The sequence below is a fragment of the Anser anser genome (assembly GCF_964211835.1).
Source record: "Anser anser genome assembly, chromosome: 18".
Taxonomy (NCBI): Eukaryota; Metazoa; Chordata; class Aves; order Anseriformes; family Anatidae; genus Anser; species Anser anser.
The window spans coordinates 9,661,344-9,688,364 of NC_139739.1; the positions used below are offsets into that span (position 1 = coordinate 9,661,344).

The 27,021-nt window shown below is 41.6% G+C and overlaps 1 protein-coding gene across 1 annotated transcript in view; it reads right to left on the minus strand.

Annotated features, from left to right (window-relative positions):
• Window positions 1-14,393: 14,393 nt before the first annotated feature.
• PI4KA (phosphatidylinositol 4-kinase alpha) overlaps window positions 14,394-27,021 on the minus strand; it is a 60,670-nt gene continuing 48,042 nt past the window's right edge. Inside the window, exons 43-55 of the mRNA XM_083803549.1 lie at window positions 26,008-26,128; window positions 25,578-25,707; window positions 23,910-23,980; window positions 23,043-23,115; window positions 22,859-22,929; window positions 22,160-22,269; window positions 21,399-21,503; window positions 20,790-20,915; window positions 20,366-20,486; window positions 19,560-19,719; window positions 18,154-18,243; window positions 17,236-17,319; window positions 14,394-15,114 (exon numbers count right to left, since the gene is read on the minus strand). Of these exons, the coding sequence (XP_083659675.1) occupies window positions 15,063-15,114; window positions 17,236-17,319; window positions 18,154-18,243; window positions 19,560-19,719; window positions 20,366-20,486; window positions 20,790-20,915; window positions 21,399-21,503; window positions 22,160-22,269; window positions 22,859-22,929; window positions 23,043-23,115; window positions 23,910-23,980; window positions 25,578-25,707; window positions 26,008-26,128 (1,314 nt within the window). The 3' untranslated portion in view covers window positions 14,394-15,062. The remainder of the gene's footprint in view (window positions 15,115-17,235; window positions 17,320-18,153; window positions 18,244-19,559; window positions 19,720-20,365; window positions 20,487-20,789; window positions 20,916-21,398; window positions 21,504-22,159; window positions 22,270-22,858; window positions 22,930-23,042; window positions 23,116-23,909; window positions 23,981-25,577; window positions 25,708-26,007; window positions 26,129-27,021) is intronic.

Genomic DNA, 27,021 nt, shown 5'->3' on the forward strand with positions numbered 1-27,021 from the left:
AGCTCTCAATCAGCTGGCCTAAAACACAGATTTCTGTACTGTATGTGTGCAACTACAGCACTCCCAGGTTCACACATACCTTACTAAAAGGATGGTGTTCCCTGATACGTTGGGTAAGATGAAAATTCTTTCAGGGAAAAGACAGTATGAGAGAAAATACAGATTTAGAAGGTGCATCATTTTCTGTGCCAGGCCCCAGCCGTCACAAACTCTGTAGTCTGAATTTGCCCCGAGTCTATAGCTATACTGCACGAGTATGGCTAGACCTAAGGAGTAACGGGAAAAAGTCTTTGAACAGGCACCTTTCAGATCAGCACTGAAGACAAACTAGAGCTCACTGTGGCATTCCCCAGTTATCTGCCTCAGTTCTGCTCTCCCTGAAGCCAGCAGCCATCTCAGTGAGCACTGCACATGAGCCCATGGAAGCAGGAAGATAACTTTTCTAAAATCCTTTACTGCTTTATAGTTTGCAACTGTTAAAAATCCAGAAACAATGTTCAAAGGCTAGTTTCAGGTGACAAAGGCTTCCTTAGGTTACTTTTTACTGGGAGATCTACCTACTCAAAGAGCCAGGATTGCATGGTTACAGTGGCACGACAAGAATAACTACCTGACAAAGGGATGCAACCTACAGAGCAGCCCCAGCTGACATCTACAAATCAGAATCTGCTTCTGTACCTTGGCACATAGTGACCTGTGGAAACACAGACACTTTTCAGAACAGACAGAGCACTTGCTAACAAAACACAATTGGAAGGAGGACAGAGTCTTAGGAAGACGTTTGGCAGTTGAACCAATTGCTAGTCTGAAGGACTGCGATGAAGGCACATTCCAGAGTCACAAGACTGTGACAACCACAAGGTAGGGAGGAATTGCACAAGGAAAGCAAACCAGATTGCGGCATGTGTAGCAAACCAGATGTATCACAGAATGATCTGTCTTAGTTCACCCATCTGTAAGATTTTACAGCTGGAAAATGCAGAGTAGATAGGACCTGCGTGAGCTAAGTAAAGACTGTGTGCTAAGCTTGAGCTTTCTTTTCAACAAGGAGATGTTACTGTACCTCAAACACCTGGTGCACCACAATTTACAGAGGTCCTCTGCTGCCCAGATAGATACTCAGCTCCGATCTACTGGGTGGTAGGAGAACCCCTGTACTTTTAAACATCCTCACTAACTGTTGCACTTTGGGAGACACAATAATTAGTGTAATTGGCTGATTCAGCCTCTAATAATGAACAATGCACTCATTAACCTAATTAACCCTACCCAGCACAACAACCATCACAAACAATGGTGTGTTGAGCACCTGATGTGGCATACTCCCAGCGTGCTGACCTGAAGATAACTCCCAGTGGTAAGACCCTCTCTTAGCTTGGAGATGGGGCGTGCTGCCACCTGGGCAGGTGTCAGCCGTGCGCTCAGCTTTCTTCAGTGCATTCGCAGGGCAAGAAAGGAGTTTCCCTTCCCACAAGGTTTTGCCTGGAAGGGACTAGTGCATTTAATTAAGCACGATATATCAACCCCCCACAACCACGCACACACAAACACTACTTCTCCACCCTCCTCCTCCCTGGAAGAGTCTCAGGTGGGATTCACTCGTCTGTTTTTGCTGCTGCTTAATTCAGCCAGGCTAGTAAATAATTCAGCAGGCACTCAGCCAACAAACAAACTGGCAGGCAGCACAAATGGCCAGAAAGGGAGATGGGAGAATGAGAGAGAGAGACCAAGAGGGTGCAAATGGGAGAGCGATAGCCTTTGCTGGAGCTCCTTTTCTACAGGCAAGACTTCAAGCAAGAAGCAGCACTTACTTGTTCATTCCCTGCAGTTATACTCTCATCCCCTACAGAAGCAGGGAGTCTACTGCCATGACCTGCTGACAGCTCACTGGTTGGGGCCCCACTGAATGGAGCCCTCAGCCTTTTGCTTAGCTTGTAGAGAGGGCGTCAGTGTACTGCTTCAGCTCTTCACTTTTGAGATCTCTCCATGGTGGGCAACAGCAGCTCTTGGGCTAAAGCTGGGTACTTGGGAGTCTATCACTGACTCAAACCTGTTTTCCTCTGTTTTCCCAGCTGTAATGGAGAAGATTAAATCCTTCCCCACCAGGGTCTCAGCAGACCTTACAAACAGGAGCAATTCTAGGAGCCTGACAGTTCTTCTGATGAAGCACCAAGGCTCGGCACTTGCAGTCCAGGGATCACAGAGCACTTTCAATAGCAGGTTCTTCACATTATCCAGTGTTACAGACAGGCAAACAGACGCAGGCCATTTAGCTGACCTTCCCAGAATAGTGCAGCTCATCAAGTGGGGCTTCTCATTTTGTCAGCTCTGTGCACTCACATCATTTCAGTTACCTGCATAAACAACTTTGCGGAACTCTTGCATCCATACAAGAAGGTAACTTTGCAGAAGCTTGTTGGAGAGTGGATGCAGCACAGCGTTAAACAGAAGTAGTGAAATTTGGCTAGCAAAGACAACGCTTCTAACTTCAGATTTTACCTGAAGGACCCAGCACTAGGCCAAGCTGTTACCCACTTTGATATCCTGTGTGTAAATGTGGCAACAAGTGACCAGGACAAGTAGCAGAACAGAGGGAAGACTGCGCTGATTCTCCCAAGCACCTGCCCTCTTCTCCAAACTACATTTCTCTGACTTTGCATCAGCTTGCTGGGTTGCTTCTCTTTCACATCAGCATGCAGAAAGTGAGCAGGCAGCAAGCACTAACTTGCAGAGTGTCAGTTCTCAGGCAAGAGATTCCCCACCCCCAGCCAAGCAGAAAGCTACAAGCATTATAGGAATCCGCACCAAAGAGGCTTGCTGCAGTGACATTTCATCCTGTTAAAGAGTTCCACTCAGCCTCACAGACATTCTGCATGACAGTCAGCCTTTCAGGAGTCCAGCCCCTTAAGCAGAAGTCAGTCACAGAATAAATTAGAAATCCACACTTACAAGCACTGATGTTTCAGTAATGTTGCTCTTTCCTGCAAGGCATAAGGTCTTTCATAGCTCAAGGAGTATGGTGCTCCCAGCACAGAGGTTTGGAGTTTCCTCACTCCAGTTTCTGTGCCAGAGGCCATCAATCCTCTACCACTGGAGGAAGCTACCTTGAATACTGTAAGCCTGGCAGAGTGGGTGGCAAGGAGGGAAAAAGATACAGGCATTATTCTTTTCCCTATGCCTGCTCTGTATATTGCAGTAGAGAAGGGTTAAAGGTGAGACTGAACAGCCGCTAAGAATGGTCTTAACATTCAGAGACCTCGGCCCATTAATTCTGGAGTAGTCAGAGCTGCACAGAGTCCTAGAGGGTGCCTGACAGCTCCACTCAGCTCCGTCAGGCATCTGATCCAGAGGTGCTTCACAGGAGAAGGAAAGAAGTTGTGCCTGTAGTATATTGGCCCTCTGGAACAAAAGTTCACACAGGACTTGAGGAGAACACTAACAGTAGCATAAAGTGTAGACTACACAGCGCTGGTTGCTAGATGTAGCTGTATCTTTTGTCTTCCAACACGGCCAGAAATCTCTGCAAGATGACACACTGCCCAGAAAGCAGTAATTTTCTTTAAGCAATAAAGGCTGTGGGGAGTGGGGGAGGAAAAAAATTGCAACAGATTTTGGAAGGCTTATCAGGGATGAAAGTTACCTGACACTGCCAGGAGTGAGACTAATTGACCGGGCTCCTATTTGCTTTCCCATTTGATGATCTGGCCAAAGCAGCTGAATACCATGCCCCTGATCCAGACTGGGACTGGAACAACCTGATGCAGCCCAATACGTCCATACTACGCTTGGCGTTCTAGGCCATCAGTACCCATTTGTGTTACATCTACTACTTACCCCTATCTGTTGCCTCCTCTGATCTGTCATGGTGTCAGTTTTATGCAAAACCCATAGTAGAGTACATTGGGCTTAGTTACCAGTGTAGAAAGGAAAGAGTTTGCCTCTTATTTTTCCTTCCTGTAGTCCTGACTCTCCCAACGTCTAATGACATAAAGGGTCATAAGAACGAAGTGTTTAAACTGGGAATGAAAATATGCAATCTCATTAAAACCAGCTCCTGTGTTGCAGCCCCGCACAGTAACAAGTGTGGTACCTGTATTTCAAAAAGGCCCTTAGGGTTCTCTGGAGAGCTGCAGACTCAAAGGCTGTATGCTGGTAAATTCATTTAGTTGTTAATTAAAAATAGGAATAATGATACTGCTTTTTGATGATGGGCATGAACAGAGTTTCTGTAAAGGAAAATCCCATTTTACTCATCTGTTAGAGTTCTCTGACTGCTTCAGTGAATATAGCAAACAAAAGACAGTATCACGAAGCACCAGCCTTACATTAAAAGCCGACTTCCATAAAAACATTCCAACCAGAACAACACTTTTGTGATGATCCAAGGTAAACACTGTGCTGTTTTGTCTACAGAAACAAACAATAAACCAAAATATTTGTAGTTGGAATTTTTGTGATGCTTAAATTTACAATAGTAATGAAGCTTTTATGTATGCTATTTTGAAAATGACTTCTACACAAAGAATAACAAAACTGTATTAATATGGCTAGTTTGGTTTTGCTGGTCATCTGAGCATCATATGAAAATATAAATTTGTGAAGTCAATAACTCAGGAAACTCCCATGCACTACAAGGTTTCCAAAATAAAAAACAAATATCCATGCACTTTTGAGAGCCACAATATTTCTGAAAAGACCTGTCTCTCGAATTGCCAGGATCCCTCTAGGCCATGACTAGTGTGGCAGACACTAGGGCATCAGGCGTTTGGGGTTGCTCACACACAATGTGCTCATTAGGGGAATGCCTACCTCACTCCCTGCTGACTCCTTGCTAAAAGGCATTTAACCAGTTTGCATGTGAGGATTGTTGCTGAGGTGGTAGTGGAAAGACATGAATTTCAAAGATGACAGAGCACTGTATAAACATCTCTTAGATTATCAGTTCCCTGAATCTATCCTTGGAGCCACGTAATTACATGATAGTTGCCACACTCTGCTAAACAGAAATACCCTTTGCAAGAGTCAAAGACACACAGGTTGGTTTAGGAACATGTTTCATGTGAACATCCTCTAAGTCTCATTGAAAGGGATGGAAAAAAAAGCAGTAGGAAAAAAAAAAAAGCAATGGAAGAGTGGCTTTAGTAGGTGTGCATATACAGTAACTATAGAAGAAAGAAGCTTTTTCAGGCTAGGCCATAGCTAAGCATTTCCTCTACCAAAATAAATAAATAAATAAATAAATAAATAAATACCACACAATAGGCACTGCTCAGGGAACAGTTACATAGTTGTAACTGCTACACTCTTTGCAATTTAAAGAATGAGTGCCCAGAAAGACACCCCAGGAGAAATAGATACCTTCTGCTGGTACGCAAGGAGCCAGTCAGTCCATCAGAAAGCAAAGTGCTCCTGGAGACAAGGCTGCCTCCCTACCGCTCGTTGAGCCACCACGATGCTATGGTGACCAGCTGCGGCATGGCAAGGTGCTACCTGCTAGCATCCAGTTACCCACCGCTCACAGTGACAGCAGGTTAAAAGGGAAGTGGGGCTACAGCTGACCGTGTCTGGGTACTGCTTTTGGGTTCACGCCTGGGCCCACCTCAGGTGAACAATGAAGGCATGTGAAACCTTCTTACAGCGGTTCACGGCAGGGTCGTGCAAACCCCTTCTGGCTTTGGCTCAGGCAGGCTCACATTTCCTGAACCTGGGTCTGAGATTTTGTTTCAAATACATAGAGGCCCTCCACGCATAACCAACAGCCAAGATCAGCCTGGTTGCAAGTCAAACATTCACATGGTTTCCACCCCAAGCCATAAATCCCACCCTGTCACCTGGAGCCGAGCCCGTTCTGCTCCAATCTGCATTTGGGGGGAAACCTGAACCTGGTTCACAAAAAGGTTTGCAAATCCAGCCCATGTTCTGGGTTTGTAGCAAAACCTCCACAGCAGACCAAATGCCCTTGGTTTTAAGGTTGATCTGGACCTTGTTGCCAGAGTCATGGTGTCACCTAGTGGTGGCAGCTTGTATGAGCGCGCACACAGTACCCACCTCTACTTTTCAAACGTCCTCTGAGCAGCGTAGTGTAATTCCAAGTCCAGTGAATAACTTGCTTTGCATCGATTTTTTGAGAGGCAAACCAGCCACGCTATTTCAGCAAAAGCCATTCACAATACGAAGAGAATTTTTTGCAAAAGGTCCCAAATAAAGTGAAAAGCAAGCTCTGCTTATCCTGTCACTTCTACACAACGAGCAAACGAGCTCCTGGGAAAAGGGCAAACCCCAGTAACTTTGAGGGACAGCAATCCGCAGGCTCAGTCACGAACCAGTTTTAAACTCAAGTCATTCTCAGCATAAAACCTGCATCAGCTGAAATTTCACTTTTACTCTACTGTTACCACTAATGCCAAAACATCCCAGTGATATACACTAGAGGAAAAAGGACTCACATTTCACTTCATACTTTGAGCCCCCTTACACAGCCATACAAATGCACTCAGTTTTCAAGGAGTTGCTGATTTTTGGATCCCCAATGGATATCCCACTGACTTCAATTTTCCTAAGTACTGAGCAGCCAAAGGAGCTCCCAAATTTAAAGCACAGAGTTTGTGAAAAATTGAGCTCCTTATGTCTCACTTCAAGCATTTCTAAAGGGATTTAGCTCATCATACATCCCATGTGATGGGGCTACCGCAACAGAAATTCCTGCTCCTCGGTGAAGTTGTGAATTGATGTATCTGCTCTAAAGGCTGCTCTGGTTTTAAGGAACTTTCAGTGAGATTTAAGTTCAAGAGTTTTACCTGTCACCTGAGACAAAACAGGAACACAAACACAATAGGTTATCCAGGCTCAGCTGATGTGTAGGAACTCAGTCACCATCAGACCTGTTCCCATAGCCTCGGGCACTGCACTGAGTCACTTTTCCCACAACACAATAACAGCTACATCTCAAAGGAAAGACAACTCTTCAAATTGCAAGAAGGATCACAGTATCAGCAAAGTGGGGGGAAAAATAATTTCAGCATTGTCCTAGAAACCAACTGGGTTTTCAGGTTTGAGGTCTTTGCAAAGCTTCACCATAGATCAAGCTCAGGTGTTTCCTTAGCAGGTTTGTCTTCTTACCTGGAGTTAATCCCTTCCTCTGATCTAGTCAGCCTGTCTGCAAGCTAATGAGCTTGAAATTACTACATACTTGTTTGCCCCTCTCTGAGCTCTGATCTGTGACACAACCACAGCTGTAGCTGGAGTTACTTCTCTCTTCACTGATGGGTTGCAGCCTAAAGGCGAGGCTTGATGCTGAAAGCACTGAAATTCAAATCTCAGTTCCCATGTGGGGTAAAAGGGAGAAAGAACTTTTTAGAGCCCAGGTTTCAGTTGGGATCCATACCTAGGCAACAATTTTTTTTAAAGCCTTTTAACAGCACAGGCCAGGGCTATCTTCATGGCACAGGATTCCACCTTTGGCACAAACAGCGAGGGGAAGACTATTAGCTAGTACTTGCCTGGATTCCAAACGACCACAGGAATTATTCATACTCACTGAGTTCTTTATAGCTGAACTGTTTCTGTGTTTTCTTCTCTTAGACCTGGTTTATTTCCCCATCCTACCACTCGTGTTGTTTACTCTGAGACTTGCCACTGTGAAGTGTTTAGCCTACATCTATGTCTACTGTGAAGGTGAAGCACAAGGTGAATTACTTGAAGGTAAGAGATGAAGGTAAACTAGTGTTATCTAAGGAGGGTTTTATTTTTTTTATATGTACTCATGAATCTTAACCGAAATATGGGACATCTTACATCTGGGCCTGCATACAGAGTATCTTTTAAAAAATGGAAAAAAAGCAGCTTTCCAAAAATGTACACGCACAGAACCACAGAAACGCAGCCACGTCTGGAGCTGAATACAGCTGCTGCTTATCCAACAGTGTGATAATAACAAGAACTATGGCATTATCCACAGCAAACCTCTGTTTTTTGGTAAATGCACTATGGGTTTCTGCATGCTTGCTATACAGAAGGAGACTCATATATTTAAAGACTTCACCTGCGACAACAACGCAGAGTCAGCAGAATGCATTTCCTTTATGTCCCTTGGAAGGTCAAAAACGTCCACAGCTGAATATGCCAGAATACAAACTGCCAGGCTCTTGAGCGATTTCGTATCTGATATTCAGGTACCTCACTAGCTCTACCACTCAGTGCCTGCTGTGACAGATATGTCACCACTAAAGGTCACAGCAAGGTTTTCCCTGCCAGACTTCCTCGCCTTACAGGAAAGGCAGAAGATTTGTTTCTCTCTTCAATTGTTTGGTCCGTGTGTCCCAGGTACTATCGCTTGTTTCACAGTGCCCTCTACCGCCCAGCCCACACAGCTGTGAGGCTATAGGTAATGTGGCCTGAAAAATGAGCAGGATCTTCACGAGGACAGACAGCACTCAGCACCACACAGCTTCGTGTCATGTCAGAGGCCCCATGCTAGTGCTGAGATCCGAGCTCAGCATCTGGTCCCTGCCAGAGCTCTAAATGCAGCGGGTTCAGAAAGCACTGCCACATGGCAGGGGTGCACAGACGACTGATTTTCAGGTCTGTGTTCAGTTTGTGGGGGAATTGTACCTCAGCTCACAACTCACACCTCCCAAAGCTCTTGCCCCATTCTGATCACTCCTATCTGGGATAGAAAAGACAGCAGACGCCCCTTGTAGTAGCACTGCTGGGATTCCTCCTTTGCAGCCACAGCTGGCAGCTTTACTCTTCACTGCTACTCAGCCCACGTCATCTGAGTAAAGAGTAACTCCCATCTCCCAGGGAAAACAGGAAAACAGTCTTTCATCCTGTCCTGGCACAAGACCTGGAACCAGGATTCCTTTTGGTAGCGGGGGTCCTCTGAAAATTGCACAGGAATTTTCTGTCTAGGTGGTAAGAGATCAGATATTCCAGGTTTCTACTGACTTACCACCTCTACTACTTGGCAAAGCTGTTAGTCAGTCAGGTATCCTGACAGCTCCAAGAACCCTCACCCCACCCTTACCAATAATCTTTCTGCCTCGTGTAAGGGGAGCAACATGTTCAAGCTGGTACAGGCTGCCAGGCCTGACTCTAAGATTAGTTTCTGACCCTCAGTGCCAGAATATAAAGTGTTCAGAATAAAGATGTTCCTGCAAATCTGTTACTTACCTAAGTTAATAAAGTTCTTTCAAGCCCAACACCCATAGGTCACTCTGTTAGATCGCTCACTCATGTAGACTTGGCTACCACACATGCACCGCACTGCCCCGTGCAAGGAACAGCCTTGCAATACGTACAGGATTTGCTGTGCGAGAAAGTCGGGTGTTGTGAAGCTGCTAGATCTGTGTGCCAAAGAGTAATGAAATGCTCTCTGTAAAGGAAGGAGTTCGCATGTGTGCACGCAAAAATGCACACACAGTTTTCAACAAGCATCTTAGAAAGCTTAGGTGTAATAATTGAAACCAAGTCTCACAGAGGGAAAGGGAACTTCACGATACCCATATAGAATTTTCTCTTTTCTGTCATCCAGAGACATGTTTCTGAGGCATCACTCTGATACCACTACAAGGATGAAATTCCTCAGAGCTACAGACTCACCCCTTCTCATGTCAGGATCATGGTTACCAACCCACACATCCACTCCTAACCAGTACATGCAACTGGGACTGTCTCCTAGATTTGCTAAATTTAGATATTTTTTCCCCACAGCAAAAGCACAATTTGGCCAGGCTTGCCATAGCAATGATGAGACAACTTGCTTAAGAACAGAAGAGGACGCATCCCTAAATGTTTATCTGTCACCAGTGAGGGATTTTTCATTCACAAAGGGGTGTGAAGGGCTGTCACGGTGTGTAACAGAAGGTACGGGCATTTACACCCAGATTCCCCAGTTCCCTTTCCCTTTTGGTTCCCTGGCTTCCCTTGGGAAAAGATACCTGAATGCAGTCAGGTAGGTAACTCTCCTTCAGAGAGCTGCCAGCCATCATTGCCATGCACATTGCCAGCATGCATGACTACTGAGATCGCTTCTCTGTGTCACAGTGTCATCCTCCTTGTTGTGCTCTGCAACAGCCCTGTTCTGCTCTCCCCTGCCAGGGACGTACAGCCAGGAAGGCAACAAGCAAACAGAGCCACACAGTGTTCATAAACCTTAACACAAGCGTGTTCTCACTTTGCTGCTTCTGTAACAAGTACCAAGGATAACCACAGCAGTGTTGACCTTGAGTTGATGTGTTAGAATAACAAGACTAACAGAAACACTACCATTGATACTGTATGAAAAAAAAAACACAAAAGCATCACCTAGAACTACAAAGCTCTAGCAATAAGGCTGCTGCAGTTGCAATAGCCCATCAGAAACAGTCCCTTTGGGGAGGTCGTGTTATTTAATAAACCAGTTGATGCCAGTACTGCATATATCACAGCTCATCTGCTTTTGCCAGCTAAGTAGCTTATCTAATAAATATACTTTGTCACGTTACAAATTTTGCTTCTTTACTATTACAAACCCCATGACCTCCCAAATGCAGAATTATGACTAAAGCAGATGAGGCACACACAAAAGAAAACCACAAACACAACAAGCCCACCACTGACATAGGGTAGGTAACAGCTTGGGGTAGGTCTCCTTTCCACCAGGCTTGGAAACTGACACAGCACCTCCAAACTTGATTTCAATCTGCTTTCACTAACAAGGTTGGCAGAGAGCCTTTATCTAGAAACTATCCCACACATGCTTCCCTTGAGCATGCCACATGCTGCCCAACCAATTTTAGACCTGGTACATGACAAGTAGAAATGCCATGTTGTAACACTGTGCAGCACAGGGTGATCTTTTTCATAAGGTCAAACAGTTATTTATCATGCCTTTAAGCCGTATCTGCATCCAAGACAAATCATTTTACTTACTGTTCTTTTTTTTCCACAGTGTTCATTTAGAACCAAGGGGTACCAATGGGCATGTTTATCACTGAATCATTTAGGTTGGAAGAGACCTCCAAGATCACCTAATCCAACCTCTGACCTAACACTAACAAGTCCTTCACTAAACCATATCACTAAGCTCAGCATCTAAACGTCTTTTAAAGACCTCCAGGGATGGTGACTCAACCACTTCCCTGGGCAGCCCATTCCAATGCCTAACAACCCTTTCAGTAAAGAAGTTCTTCCTCACATCCAACCTAAACCTCCCCTGGCGCAACTTTAGCCCATTCCCCCTCGTCCTGTCACCAGGCACGTGGGAGAATAGACCAATCCCCACCTTGCTACAGCCTCCTTTAATGTACCTATAGAGAGCGAGGTGAAATATGGTGAAAAGGAAAAAAAGTTTTAACTAAATTACTTTGTCAGCAACAAACCTTTACTCCCTCCCCACCCTCCATTCTCTTAGTACATCCCAAAGAGGAATCTAGCTCCTCTTCCCATGTTTGAACATTTCATTGGCTCCTCCACTGAGTTGTTCCTGTTCTCTGCCCACATCAGCCCCAGTGTAATGCAGAATGTGCTAGATGTCCGCAGGGGGTCCCACGACCCTGCACACCAGCCAGAACATCACAGACACATCGCACTAATGGAGCTGGATTGCTGTGCTTCAGTCTCTAACGCACATAATGAGATTAGCATTTGAATAGTGCTGATCAAGTTACCAGTAGCATTGAACCCTGGGTCCATCAGATGCAAATGAGCCACTATAAATTTTGCTCCTTTCTTAAGGGCTCTTTATATTCACAGCCAGCGCAGAAAGAACTGCAGTAGGTATGGACACGGAAATCTGTCTCTCACTGTGACCTGGATTTCTGACAGTGGAGAAATGACGGGAGCATCTTTGCTGAGAGAGATTTTTTGAGAGAGTGCGAGCATTTTTCCCTCCCTCTTTTTGATACTTCTTTTCTGCCAGGGCTGTGGAGGCATTACAACATATGCTCATATAACATTTAGGGACAAAAACATTCAGAACACCTTTGTGTAGGTCTTTATTTTATCTGATCCTGATTACCTGAGTGACTTCTGAAAGCCTGCCGGACTTCTTGCACAGAGGACTTGCATCCTTCCTGGGTGGGAGGATGAAGGTGAAATAAGTCCGTCATCTCCAACTGCCTTGATTCAGTATCTTTGAAGTGCATGCAATATATTGGAGCACCTTAGCCATTTCTTCTCACCTCCCCTCCTCAGTCTCCCTAGAGGAAGTTTCAGAACACATCCATTTAGGAAGAATCAGCTTTAGGATACTGCTTTGCATGATTAAATGTACACTAGCTAATCCTCTCTGTATCCCAGCAGATGCTCAATTATAAGGGAGGTTTAAGTGGTCCCTGTGCCGTGTGCAGGAACCCTGAGGGGCAGGAAAGGAGGTACAGTCAACTTGTGAAAATGAAAACTGCACGTGTCAGCAGGTGAGCTTTGGTGCATGCCATCACTAGAAACCATGGAGAGAAACAAAGTCGCAAGAGCTCATCTTTCCTACTAACAAGGGTTTTTTTTTAACACATTTACATTTCTGCTGGCTGCGTACCAGAAGAAGCAACACAACCAAGAGATCTCAAATGCAGTCATCTTTTAATTTTTTAAGAGTGCACTGCAAATATAACTGAACTAACTTGTTCTTGTGATCATTCCAGTTGACCTCTACATTCATTTGGCTCCAGTAACTTTCATTTTTTTTTGCACAAACTTGATGGAAGAAACTAAGATCACATCAGATCCCTAAGCAGCCTGACTGAAGTATATAAAATAAGCAAATACTGTGAAGAGCTCTCAAACTCCTTCACTTTCTGATACAAACCCCTGGATGGCTTTAATTGCGTTCTAGCATACATGAGCTGAGATCTGCAACTGGGAGTGACTTCTGTAGCCCAATCCCAGCATGAGCATAGCTCCACATAATATTAATATTATTATATCTAATGTTATTAATCACTAGCTGATGCTTCTAGAACCAGATCTTCCTAACAATACTACTACAAGTTTTTGCTACAGCTTTAGTGAGGATGTTTACTACTGTTAGTCCTCATTTATCCTGGACTCATTCAAGATGGCAACTTCTCATGCCTTCTCCATTTACTGCTAGCTACTAACTGACCTCCTCATCATAAGGCTGCTTAAGACATTCATCTGGGTTTTCAGCTTACACGGCACACTTATCTTTAGGTGCAAGAGAGGAAAATATATGCATTAGCTTTAGTTAGCTAAATAATAGAACTCCTCACCTCCTTCCCTTAAATGAGAAGAGGCCTTCACATCCCCACCCACTCCCCGTTTCAGGAAAAGCCTGAGTAAGCACATTGCATTTGTAATGTTGTCCGGCTCCTTTTCCCACGAAGCCTGAGTAGGTATGACTAGCTTCAAGCTTAAAGCACAAGAACTACTCCACGTCCCACTTGCTCCTTATTAAAACTGAGCTGAATAAACACATATCACAGACTTACACACTACTTTTCCCAGTGAGCAGGAGATTCGGGGGGGACACTCGAAGGTGCTCCAAAGGGGACCCTGACAAGGGCCCGGCTGCCCCCCACACACGGCGCCTCCCCCGGCCCTCGGGGGGAGCTCCGGGGCCCTGGGCTGGGCGACGACGCCCCAGGGCCATTTTCCTGGGGGGGGGGAAGCTTCCAACGGAGACGAGGGCCCCGGCATGAACGGCTGCAACCTCCTCGTCGTGCGGCACACGGCGGCCAGGCCCGCCTCATGGCCAGACCCACCTCACGAAGCCCCCCCACGCGCCTCAGGCCCGGAGTTCCCCTCACGGCCCCGCCGCTCCTGGCCTCACGGCCCCGCTGCCCGGTTAAGCCCCCTCACACCCAGGGCGGAGTCTTCTCAGGGCTGAGGGAAGGCGCGGCCCCGCCCGGCCCCCTCACGGCCGCTCGCCCTCAGTTTACCACAGGCGCGGCGCGCGCGGCCAGCCCGACCCCGCCGTTTCCCGCCTTCGCGGCACGAGGCCTTCCCCGGCTCGGCGGTGCCGTGAGGTGATTGCTGAGGAGGCTCCCAAGTAAAAGTGTTCTGAGGGGGGCATCCCCACAAAACACGCACAGCACTGTCACCCCTCCGGGGCCACTGACACCAGAAAGCCACAACTGTCATCTAAACTGCACAAGAAAACATGAAAAAAAGAACAGCTAAAAAGCAGATTTTACCTTGTGGCCCAACCCAGCAAGAAGCACTTAGAAAGCATTTGTTCCTACATTTCAGCTCCTTCACCTGCGCGTCTTGGACAAAATATTTATTTCATGAATAAAAACTGTCATTAAAGATGAATGAGAAGCTGAAGAAAAAAAATACCACATTTCTCCAGGAGAAAGGTCACAATATAATGAACAGTGGCCAGTACACAAATCTGCAGAACGATGTGAATGATGTAGTGTATAAACTAAAACTCAGTACACATCAAAAGATTTGCAACAGACACAAAGTCTAAGGTCTTTTATTATATAGATTAAATATATCTTCAGTAGAGTCTCTTTTTTTAAAACACACAGAAGGAAAAAATACATTCTTCATGTACATATGAAATACTGACCATGTAGCAGGGACCATGTACAGTGCAAAGTATGAACATAGCTACACAAGATATCACCACCTTGGACGATTATCAGGGTTTTGTTTTTTTTAAGTAAAAATTGAACAATGCAACATTTCTGCTTCCAAAGAGAAATCCATACACATCACTTCCATAGCATTTTGTAGAATCATGCAGGAAAGTGTTTTTTTTTTGTTTGTTTTACTTTTTAAAGGTATTATAAAATCCTTGCATTGCATGAAAAATTATCAAACTCCCCAAGCTTTACCTCTTTCACACATTCATAATCGTAGTACAATTTTTATTGTGATTGCAGCCCAACTCCAAAAATCCAGGGACAAAAATAAATATATATAACCTGATAAAGAAAAAGGAATGAACCAGACTGATTGTTGCAATGTCTAGGAAACATGTACCCACATGTACACACACATACACAAAAGGTGGAAGATAGCAAGGTGCGACTGAGTATCTCCTATTTATTACAAGTCTGGAGCGAGGGCACTGGGCCACGTGTTTCACTTCAGCAGTGAATCTTCAGACTCTTTCAGTATGGGATGTCATTCTGGTAGTACTGGATCATGTCGTATGTTCTACTCCTAGAGGAGAAAAGCAAAGCCAGGGTAAATGAAAGTTAGAAAAAAACAGAACACGGTATCCATTGTCACGAAAACAAACATCAAGATCCTACAGAAATAAAACATAGGTGAAGCAAATTAACTTATAATCAAAACCAGTCTTACACACTTTGAAGGCATTGTGAAGGCCCATTTATTGTTATGGACAGCACAAAATGTCCTGTTCTTGTTTAAATTAGCTAAAAAATTTCTTCTCTGCTTCTCACTGTGGTAAGAACAGTAAGACATAAGATGGTGCAGTTCTGAACACAACACATTCGTGCTGCAATTGCAGCTTGGAACCTGTTTGGATAAACCAGAAGCACCTCATGTTGCATTGGCCATTTGTTTTAGGAGAAAGAAATGCATAATGAACAACGCAGGTCTGTACAGATCCAGGATCATGTGGATATCAAAGTAACCTCAGGGAAGGAGAATGCTAATAATGAAAAAAAGTGCAGGGGAAATAGCCACATTAATAGCATCATCTCTGATCAGTGACCGAACAAACATATCTAAGCCTTGTTACAGACAACTCAATCCACGGACAGAGCTTACTCAGGTCGCAGACTGACCATGCCACAAGCAGAGAAGCGCAAACTTGCCACAACTAAGTTGTCTCTGATGAACACAGCAGTGTGACTGAGTTCACAAGTCCCAATATTAGAGTTTTATAGCAGATGCACCAGCAGGCACTTGATCCAATTAAGCTCTAACAGGGCTGTATCTGAGCCAATGAGCCTTACTGTTCCGAAGATGAACACGTGCACAGCTACGCAAGAGTTTGTATTAGATTCCCCAGCATATCCCACAAAATTTGCATTAACTTGGACACATACATACATACATACATATATATATATACAGGTCAGGTGACAAAACCGATGTATTTTATGATAATGAACAGTTAGATATGGTTCATATCACTGATGGAGTAGAAGCAAAAGCTACAGATGGAGAAATGTCAATAGCAACCCTTATCAAAGGTGATAAAACATGTACTTAAGATATTTGAATATTAAATTTATTGTACATATTAACCACATTAAAATTACAGTTTATGCATAACTTCCTTTCATGTTTTTTGTACAAGATACTAAACTACTTATGTAGATATTATACTAAACTGTAAGATACTTGAAGGGAAAAAAGCTACAGTTGATTGACTAGCTTGTCATTATGATTATTTTTTAAATTGCTAATTATCTTGACAGAATTGATTATTCCATTCAGCATACTGAATAGCAGATCACAAATGAACGTGGCCCAGCTACACAGATATTAAAACACTGCATTGCCAGTGCTCTCTACTTGAGAATTTTTTCCCTACCCAACATTATACAGTAAGTAACATATAGTCTAGCAAAATCATTAGCAGATTAATGTTAATATCAAATCACAAGAAAGTTAGTGGGAAGATTGGAACTCATTCATAAAGAAGAGTCAAATACATTTTTGTGAAGAATACTAGCTTTGAATTTCAGAAGGATATTCAAGCAACTTAATACCTGCAAGCTACTATAGAAAAGACTCTGAAAAGACACTGCAGTCGTGTTGCAGATTCATTCATACTCAGACAAATGGGCCATGCACATTTCTTTTTAAGAAACCTTCTCCTTACAAATAAAGGACAACAAACTTCAAGATAATCCCTCTTTACTCTGACCAGAAAGCATGCTATTCCTGTTGCCATCCAGTACTGTTCTTTACAATTTATCCCTTCATAGGTGAACCTACCCTACACAAACAGGGATACACAAGTAGATGTATCACCTCAATAGTACAGTTGGACATACCCCAACACAGAAGACAAAATGCTTTACTTTTAGACCAGAGATTCACTCTAACAAAAAATCTATTCTTTAGACTAGCCAGTCTTGCTGTTTGACCAGCCTGGACTTTCCAACAGCCTTCCTTTCCAACAAAACGGAGGAGACACAATGCGTTCAGAAGCAAAGCTCGTATCTATTATTATCGCAAGATCAACTAAACGTTTGGTGTCTGAGTGATAAAAACTGTAGTTTTTAGCTCTGCTCAGATTCACCAGCTTATGGGTTCACCTTTCCTTTGGTTGTAGAGACAAGACATACATAGATGGCAAACCTGTTGCTGAGGAAACAATTCTGGATGATCTTGATGATGAAAGTTGCAGCCTCCCGTTCTGTCATGTTGGGGCTGAACCTGTGTCTATATGCAAAAAAAAAAAAAATCACAAAAAGTGAGAGTACAAATTAGTGTACTTTCTTTTGAGCATGACACAAATGTGTCTTTGTAAAAGCTCAGCCTGCTGTTGGTTTCACTTACCTACTTCCTGTGAGACTACTTTGTACAAACTAGGTAATATTTTAAAAGCACTTGCCTCTATTTTTACAGTGGAGACAGAGGCTACGAACTTTTAATCAGTTTAGTGGTAACTATAGGAACAGCAGATCCCTCCTTCTAGACAGCTGATGCTTTTAAAATATCTTTGTGCCTAGCAATGACCTGGAGCTCCAGCCCATCATACTTCATGAAACTGTGCTTACGTTTAGGAAATTGTAGGAAGTTACGTGCAGGAAATACTGAGTTAACTCCGGAGTCATAAGCCCAAAGGGCTGTTTAAAAAAATCACATCATAATTGTGTTTGCATAAACAATGTTACAACATAGTCCCATTCATTACTGCATTATCCACAGAACAAATTCAAGTTGCTATTCCTTGGATCGCAACACCATTTCAGAGGACAATAAACTCTGCAATCTGTTACCTCTCATTAAAGCAGACCTTTCCTTTAAGTAGGGCTAAGAATTGAAGTCATGCACTCACACAGTCACTGCACAGCTTGAACTTAATTATATGAAAAGGCCTTTGAAATTCCTACTTTGAGATATTCTATAAACAAAACGTTACTATTTTTACAACAGTAAGAAATTTAAGATATTTGATTAGCATGACAACAATACTCACTGCACAAGCTGTGACAGTGCACATGCTACAAAGAACATATGAACGTTTTCCAGTTCACATAAATGCTGACTTACTTTAGCAGCTTGATTGTCTGCCCTCGGAAACAGGGCAGCCCTGTATCCAACATTAATGTAACCAGTGAGACTACAGCATCCATATAAGGCCTAGAGGAAAAAGAGGACAAAAAGGTTACAGCACTCAAACTTCTGCAGCCTTAGCAGGCAAAGCAGACAAGTTGAGGAGTTCAATGAGCTGAATCACACCTTTTTCTGTAATTAAATCAACACATGTAAACCTCTCTACATTTGCTGGTAGAGCTACACCATTGCTTGCAATCTCTCACTTCAATTAAATCTCACTCCTTTATGTTGGACTACCAGATACTCAGAATGCTGCAAGATGAACAGCCTCAAGGGAAATTATACAAAGCAATACTTTTGGAAATAACACTTCTTTGGCAACAGAAAAGTAAATCAGTGCATCAAAACAGTACAGAGGGCTGAAACCAGCAATACCACAGTAACAGATTATCTGCTACTTCCTAATTACGTAATTCTTTGCTACAAAAGCCAGGCTTCCCTTCTCCCTCCTCTGCTCCCACTCAGAACATTACCTACTATTACTCCACTACTTGGGTGCAGAGCAATATTACTATAGTGGTATATTACTCTAGCATTACTCTAGTAGTATTTTACAATGTTACTGTAGTATTATTCTGCTACCATTTCTGGCTTGACAGAACTTTCTCCAGATTGTTCCCCTTCAAGGAAGCAAATTTTGCATGACTTCAAGACAGCTCCTTCTGGGGCTATTAGCTGAAGAAATTCTGTAAGGTAACATCAATAATACTTCACACTTACGATAGAGCAATCCCTTATCTGGACTCTGTCATACTGTCTTCCTCCTAACCACATCCAACATCTGCTCCATATAAATTTAGTAGTGCTCATGCATGTTAAAGCAAACCTTGTATGCTTGGTATGAAGCTTGGTAAAGTTGCAAGTCTCTACTGTGACTGGCTGGCAATCATAGCTGAAAAGCAGAGCTAACAAAAACCCCTGCATATTTTACAACAGAAATCGTAGCACTTTTTCCTACATAATTATCTCTAGCTGAAATAACGATTAATATGACTGTCCTATTTGGGAAAACAAGAAAGATAACGATTTTCCTGGAGCTTCTTAATGCAAAGTTTTATCAGCATACTAAATTGAGTGAGGAAAAGAGACCGTCACATTTATAAATTGAATATAATACATAAACTTCTCAAATACGTCATACAAAACCAGAAAAACAAAAACAAAACCATGAAGTTAGGCTGTAAAATTCCAGGATTCTTAAGTTGTTTCAAAGATTGCAAGATATAACAAAAAAGTCTGACAAATTCAGACCCCCTACAGACTAGTGTTTATTATTTATCTTCCTATCTGGTTTTAGGCGTGCAAGAGCATCCACCTTTGAGCAGTTAAGACTGCATTACCTGACTGCCAGATAGCCTCTGACACACATCTCCATAAACCATTTGAAAGGAGTTGCCTCCATTTTTCCTCCCATTATCATCACCATCTCATCAGTCAGCTTAATGTCAGGCTCCCATCCCAGATTTCCACCAGGTGAGCTTTCAAACATGAATCCAAAATCTGTGCACAAAAGATAAGTTGCTTCAGAAACTTCGTTGGTTAGTTGTGCACTGTCAAAGCTGACAGAAGAAAGGAGAGGTGGATTTTGCATAATATCTATTTTCCTACCAGCATTTCAAATCCAAATGGAAAAAAGCTTTGATGAAGTGTAAAAACACCAATGAAAGAATCATCACTGTAACACTAGACTATACTCAAGGATGATGACATCAAATAAACTTTGTGCTGAAACATCTGTGCAGTTCCAGAAAAGCAAAGCTAAAGCAGAAGTTACAGCCTTATATAATTACATAAATTTACTTGTCAAATTTAGTTCAGACCCATACACTGATGAAAGAAATCCAAACATACATTTATATATCTATAAATATATATAGTTGTATATATATGAATATATGCATATTTACGTATACACACATAATCCATACATGTGTGTTTATACTTTCCTGAAGCTGGTTAAACCTTGTAAAGCCAAATTTACACAGAAGCAGCCAACACAAATATACACAAAATACTACTAAACAGGAATGAAAAATGCCCTATGTATATTTACAAACCATGAAACCAAATTAATCTCAAATGGAAACGGCTTATTAACTTTTGTGAGCAATACTTTACAGCAGAAGGAAAGATGACTACAACTGACCAATGTGAATGATGTGTCCCTTTTTGTCCAACATGATGTTGCCATTATGCCTGTCTTTAATCTGGAGCAGAAACAGGAGAAGGCTATATGCAGCCATACTGCGGATAAAATTATAGCGAGCCTGTACAAATAAGAAGTTGAAACAAATCATAAGAACACAGAATTTAATAACTCTCCATACCAGAAGCAGATACAGCTGAACATTTTATTCTTTTTCATGATTAGTTTGAAGCAGTCTTCAATGATATTCTCCATATATCTACAGCTGCAATAACTTCTAACTTACTCATAGCTAAAATGGATTATCTGCATCAGAAGCCAGATACAGCATTATGGTAGTCATTATCTAATATTTGTCATTATTTCTTATAGCTAGAATGTTTCTCAGTTGAGATTTTGCTGTGCCTGCCAACTGATATTTTACCTTTTGGAATGCAAGGGTAGACTCATCTCCATATTGCCTTGTAAAGTAATCATACATCCCAAAGTCTGTCTGTCTGCCCAGCTGGTCACGGGATGTACAGTCAGGAATGCATTCAATAACACCGCACTGAAGGGGAAAAAGAGAAACAGGTCTGTAAAGCACACTCCCAACATATATTTTGTTCATGGCTCTTGGCAGTCACACAGGTCCCCCAGGAAATGCGGGGAAGCCTACAGATCACCGAATACAGAATTTCTAGTTAATTCATAAAGAAAGTATATCCAAACTTCAAGAATTTCCATTCAACATAAGACAAGATCTGCTATTTTCCATAGACTTGCACAATGTAGTCCCCAAAATCAAACAACAAACATGAATAACCGCAAACAGCAAAATTTCAGAGCCAAAAACTTTAGAAACACAGGAAGCGGGAGAGGAAAGACTCTCCATGTCAATGGTAATCCAAACATTTGGCATAAGCAATGTTGTCATTATTTCCTTGCAGTATGGAAATTTCTGTGTGCTAGAAGAGAAGTTTTTTGTGGTTTTTTTTTTTTTTTTTTAATTAGGATCTATTTTCTACAGTAGTACGGTTAAAGGCCCACTTACCCCAGGAGCTGTGGCGACTACTCTGTATGGAAACACAAAAAGATCCAGGCCTACCAGCTGAAATATGTTCTTGAAGAGATCAATGATTTGTAAAGCTAACATGTCCTGTTATACAAGAAAAAAATTGCATGAACATTACAGGGGTTACGGATCATAAGTCAGATTACAAAAAAGCTCTGAAGAACTCTGAAGTGAACATTAAGTTCCCCCAGAAGGTCTGCAGATGTGTGCTTGTGCATACACGGAGACTCTGGGGGAAATCAAAAAAGGAAAAGATAAATGTTGTTTAAATGGGTAACAAGCAACACAGAAGATTTAACTGCTGACAAACTATGAAGAACAAACTTTTCCATCATTCTTTGATTAAGAGGACTAATAACTCCAGAAATAATGGCAAGCATTCCCCTTTAACCAAAACCAATCAAGCTTCAACATACAAGGTATCGTCTTGGAAAGTACTTTATGTTATCAATAGTTCAAACTGAAAAAGTAAATTCTAAAAAAGAATAAAATGTAAGTCACTGCATTAGATGAACTATTTTGAAAGAATGACCTTTGTTTCCAAACCAGATTTTTCTACAGTGGTACAACACAGTTCTCTTCCCTCAAGCACAAATCAGTTTTCTCCCTCAGTCCACAGCTAGTGGGGATTCTCAAAATTCCAAAGAAAAAAACATTTCCACACTAAGATTATTTCCTTCTTACATACTGTCACTTAAAAATCTGTCTTCTACAACTGCAAAGTCTAGTTAGCTTTGTACCTGTCTGCAGTCATCGCCCACTTTAAAGATAGCTGCCTGCCAACAGATTTTCTTACTGTCTACCCCTTCTTCTGCACTTTCATCTATGGAATCAGAACGACATCGCAGACCTGCAAGAAGAGTACAAAGCAAAACCCAGATGTAGACTTTGATTAGTAACTTTCTATCATGACAAAACCTTAGCACTCAAAACCATAACATTTCACACTGCAAGTTCCACTACAGAATTTTCTGCTTTGCAAGGTGAATTCTGCAAGGCAGTTCCCATTCTATATTGGAATTGGAACATATACATTAAAATAATCTTCGTGATTTACTTGATAAATGCCTGAATTACATTAAGCTAGTCAGCTAGAGTATCCCACAAAATTTATTACAAGAAAAAGGTGCCAAAACATGGAGTTTGTTACACTCTAAAGACCAGAGAAAGGCAATTAATTTATATGTTAGTCTAAAGTAACTGTTCACATTTCTTCAGGACATGTATAGTGGCTTCCTTCCAGAGACTTTTAAAAAAAAAGCCATTTTATCTGCCATCTGCCATTTTATGCAGTTTCGTTTCTGAGCTGAACCACTGCAGATAAAGTTCAATATGGAAATATTTTTACTGCAGCAGCACAGGTCACTAAAAGCAGACAGTTTTAGAGGAATTGCTGACTCTTCATTAATAGCATCAATGATTAAGACCCATTTACTAACCTTCTTTTTCAAGCTCACTAACTCCACATCGCTTCACTTTAAATTTGGCCAAGTAGGGTGCTTTTGCTGCACTAAATTGTGATAAACACAAAGATGAAGATGAGCACAAGTTAGCCAAACAAGAATTTATAGAAAAAAATATAATGAATTAACTTGAAGGAAGAATACAACAAGAGCATGTTACCTCTGCATAGGAGTTCCTGATTTGTAATCGATGTCCAGAACGATAGCTTCAGGATTGCTGGGCAAGTAGCAGCCTGCAAAATGGACCAGACAGCTGAGAACAAACTCATGGGCCAGTGTGACAGTGACAGTCAGAGAATAACTGCTGTTAGCATCTCTAGCTTCAGTACATGCTTCTGAATTAAATAAATGTTAAAGATAAACTAGAGAGTACAGTCTGTGAGCCAAGAAGGGTGCAGTACCTTTTCCATTAGTCAGCAACTGCAAAACTACAAGAATACAGTTTTAAACTAATACTGTAGAATCTTTATCACAGAAACGTAAAGATAGGGCTTCTCTTACAACAGCCTTTAGTAAGATGTGGCAGCATGTCCCAGTGTACTAGGGAGGACCTTTAGCAACAAAAACATGGTACAAGAATTGAGACTCGTTAGACAGAGGTCAAGACAAGCTTTCATCAAAGTCCATTTTAAAGGGAAGATTCAGATAGGGAAAATATGTTAAAAAATATAAGGACCTTGAGACAATGATGTTACAAGGGCGTCTGATGGGAGAAAAAGGAGAATGAAGGCTTATTTATTGTCCCTTTTCAGATATACATCACTATATTTATCTCTGTGTTACCTAATTTGACTGCAAGCACTTTTGGGCAAGTTTTGATGCACCATGTAGAAATTATTGGCGGCGTAAAAATATTTGAGTTGTTTCAAGAGATAAGCAATCCAACTGTAACAGAAGAGCAGTCACCTAGTCACAAGCATCAAAACTGTGAGCATCCACTTGCCAGACATTTCAACGTTTGTTTGCAGAAAATATAGTACTCATACTGAATGCAAACAGTCCACTACATTATTAAATTATTTCTTACCAGGTTGCACTTTCACCTCAGACAGGGCACTCAAACAAGCTTTTTTTCTTTCATCTCCTTTAGGAAATGGCCTAGAAAGATAAACGATATTTTATCTGCCTACATACTACCCTTAAGTTTGTTTCAGATTTATACAAAACTTCACAAAATACATTTCCTTCTGTAATGACAAAGATCTCTTACTGCACCTCTTCTTAATGAGTCTTCACTTTGTAGACTTAGTCTTCGCTTTGCAGATCTAATGCTGACTTGATATACAGGTTGCTGACAAACTCAAACAGTAAATGAAATATGAAGACTCTTCCTCATAGAGAAATTCAAGCATAATTATGCTTTTGCAAGCAGTGCTATAGTTATATTGATATAATTTTCCTTTGTGGACCTTACTCCAGAGTAAGAACATTGCTTTGGAAGTGGTACAAGCTAACTGGAAAAGGACAAGCCAGTAAAATGCCTATGCAATTACACGCCTAATTTGCTCACATACTTAGCATGACTGCAGGTGTCAACTGGATAATTGGTAACATGGTTAACGATTAGCATGTGCAATTACCCAATTTGCACAGGCACTTGTGTTAACCATCTATTGAAATTAGTCATGTAATTGCAAATTGCACGCTTACCTGGAGTAGCAGCATGTAACTGAAAGGTATTCCTTATGCTCTGGTTTAAGAGGTACAGCAGATTACTGAGGCAGTAACATAACACTTAAGATAATGAAATCATCACAGATGATACATTTGTTCATTTATGCCATCTACAAAGCAAATAGTATCTCCTTTGTGTTGTCTTTACATGGGAGATGCATAAAAAACAGATGTGTTTTAAGTCTGGGCTGCCAAAAAATGCTTGCAATGCACAATTATAAACAGTCGCTTAATTACGACTAACAAATTCATCCTAAATATCAAGATATTCAGACCCTAAGGCCCCATTTTAACTCATCCTACTGGATGAAAACATTTTGACACACACATGAAAGACACTTAATATTTGACAGTTTTTGCGAAACAAGTGTTCTTTAGCCCAATGCCCTTATACTGGTGGTTTGCAAAGCTTCATTTTAAAAGAGGTACGTTCCAGGATATACATTTTAAATGCCTTTCAAATACTTGAACACACCAGAGAATAATTTTAAAATATGCAATAAAACCACACTTACAGACTTACAACTTTTGTGCTGAGCTGCTGCCATCCACTGGCGAGCTTTATAAAGTTAAATTAAATATCTTGCTGCAGTCAGCAGTGAGAAACTGTGAATAAGACTTTCAGTTTTAAAGACACACAATCCAGTGCTTGTGAAACCACATCTTTCTCCATAACCATGGGAATTCTTTTCCTTCCATTTAGGAAGGAAGGAAAAATACTTACAAAAATGTTATAGAGGTTTCAGACAGAAGAACTGCTGGTCCAAAGCACACAGATCAGACCAAGTATAAAATATCAATGTAAAATGAGCCTTTGCATCCTATTATGACTCTTAAGTTACATTAAAAACAAAATCAATTTCTTACCATATGAGTAATTAATTTTAATTCTTTTTTTTTTTTTTCCTGAAAACACTATCTTCAAAACCACTGAAAGCACCTTAGCCTTTTAACCATGACACTGGGAATTTCCAGAACTATGAGTCCCAGAAGAGCACAATCTCTGCAGTATAACACTTACTTGATAATGGCTGAAACATTGGTGATTTTATTAAAGAAATCAAATTCCCGCTGATAGAACTCCTTGGCTGGGCCAGATAATGAGCCAGTTATCTCCTCTACTAGCTGCTCCAGGAGTTCCCCAATGTCAGCTGCATGTGAAAAAGGAAGCATCTGCATAAGAAGCTTATTTTTAAAAGCTAAATATTATGGGTGACGGGAATAGCCACCTATGGGTAGTATTCAAAAGAAAAAAGTATTGACGCAAACATTGCTGCATCTCTTTTGATACATTCTGTCAGGCAGAACACTTTCATAGAACGGGCATGGACCCTATCTCTAAAAATGGAAGAAATTCCCAGTTAAAAGGATTCCTCCTGCCAAAAGCAAAAGCAAGAATTATTCTGAACTAAGGCAAGGAGTTAAACTAGATTATATTTTACAGCACTCACGATCTTTTTGGTGTCCTTCTTCATCCAGGTAGATATTAGTTTTCATGTTCCAGATGAATTGGTGAGCCAAGAGCTGGGATTTGGCAGCTGCCCACAGGATGTATTCTCTAACGTAACCCATCTGCAATCATATCCAGTTCAGTAAGCAAAGATCATTACAACTCAAGCAGATTAAATTTTACTGTTTCTATCAGCAATTCTTCAAACTCAAAAATATTTAAAAGATGAAAGGAAGACCACTGCAATCAAATTCACATTGTTAAAAACCCATTTAAGAATGACAGTGTATTTTAACAGGTAGGGAATTGACCTGTTTTGGAATTGAACTGTTTTCAGCTTTATTACTGACCTATTCCACTACTCTAACTTCCCACCTCTGTGCCATTTACTATACATTCTATTTGGATTTCAAATCTCCTTGAGATCTGGGCATCTCCTAGTATGTGTACAATGCACAGGAAATGCAACAGAGGCATTGGTCTTGCTTGGCATCACTAAATGTTCCTGTAATATCAGAAATGTATACAATTACACAGACTGAACATTTTGGTGTCAAGAACAACACATCTTGGCACAGTTCCACAGAAATTCTAGGTAATAAGAACAAACTTACAAAAGAATTTGAAATGTATAAGGGAATTCTACTCATTCCAGGGACGGCATTCCCTTTCCTCTACTTGCAGCTGCCACTTTAGTCTGTGAAGGTTTCTCTGTTTGACTAACAAGACATCTGATGTTCATGATCTGCACTGCAGAGGTTATTTATAAAAAGTTCTTAAAAAAAATAACTAACTATATAGTGTCACCTACTTTACTGTCTGTGGACGTCTTCATCTGAAAATAATGCACCAGCCAAAGTTCACACACCTTACTGGCATACAACAATGACCTCATATTAATGAACTGTGAACTTGGTCCTCAAACTTTGCTCCTTACTTCTGCAAGATAAAGCTAAGGTCTGATTTCACGTAGGTGATGGAAGAGTGAGACACCCCTAAATGTTTTTTCTGGATA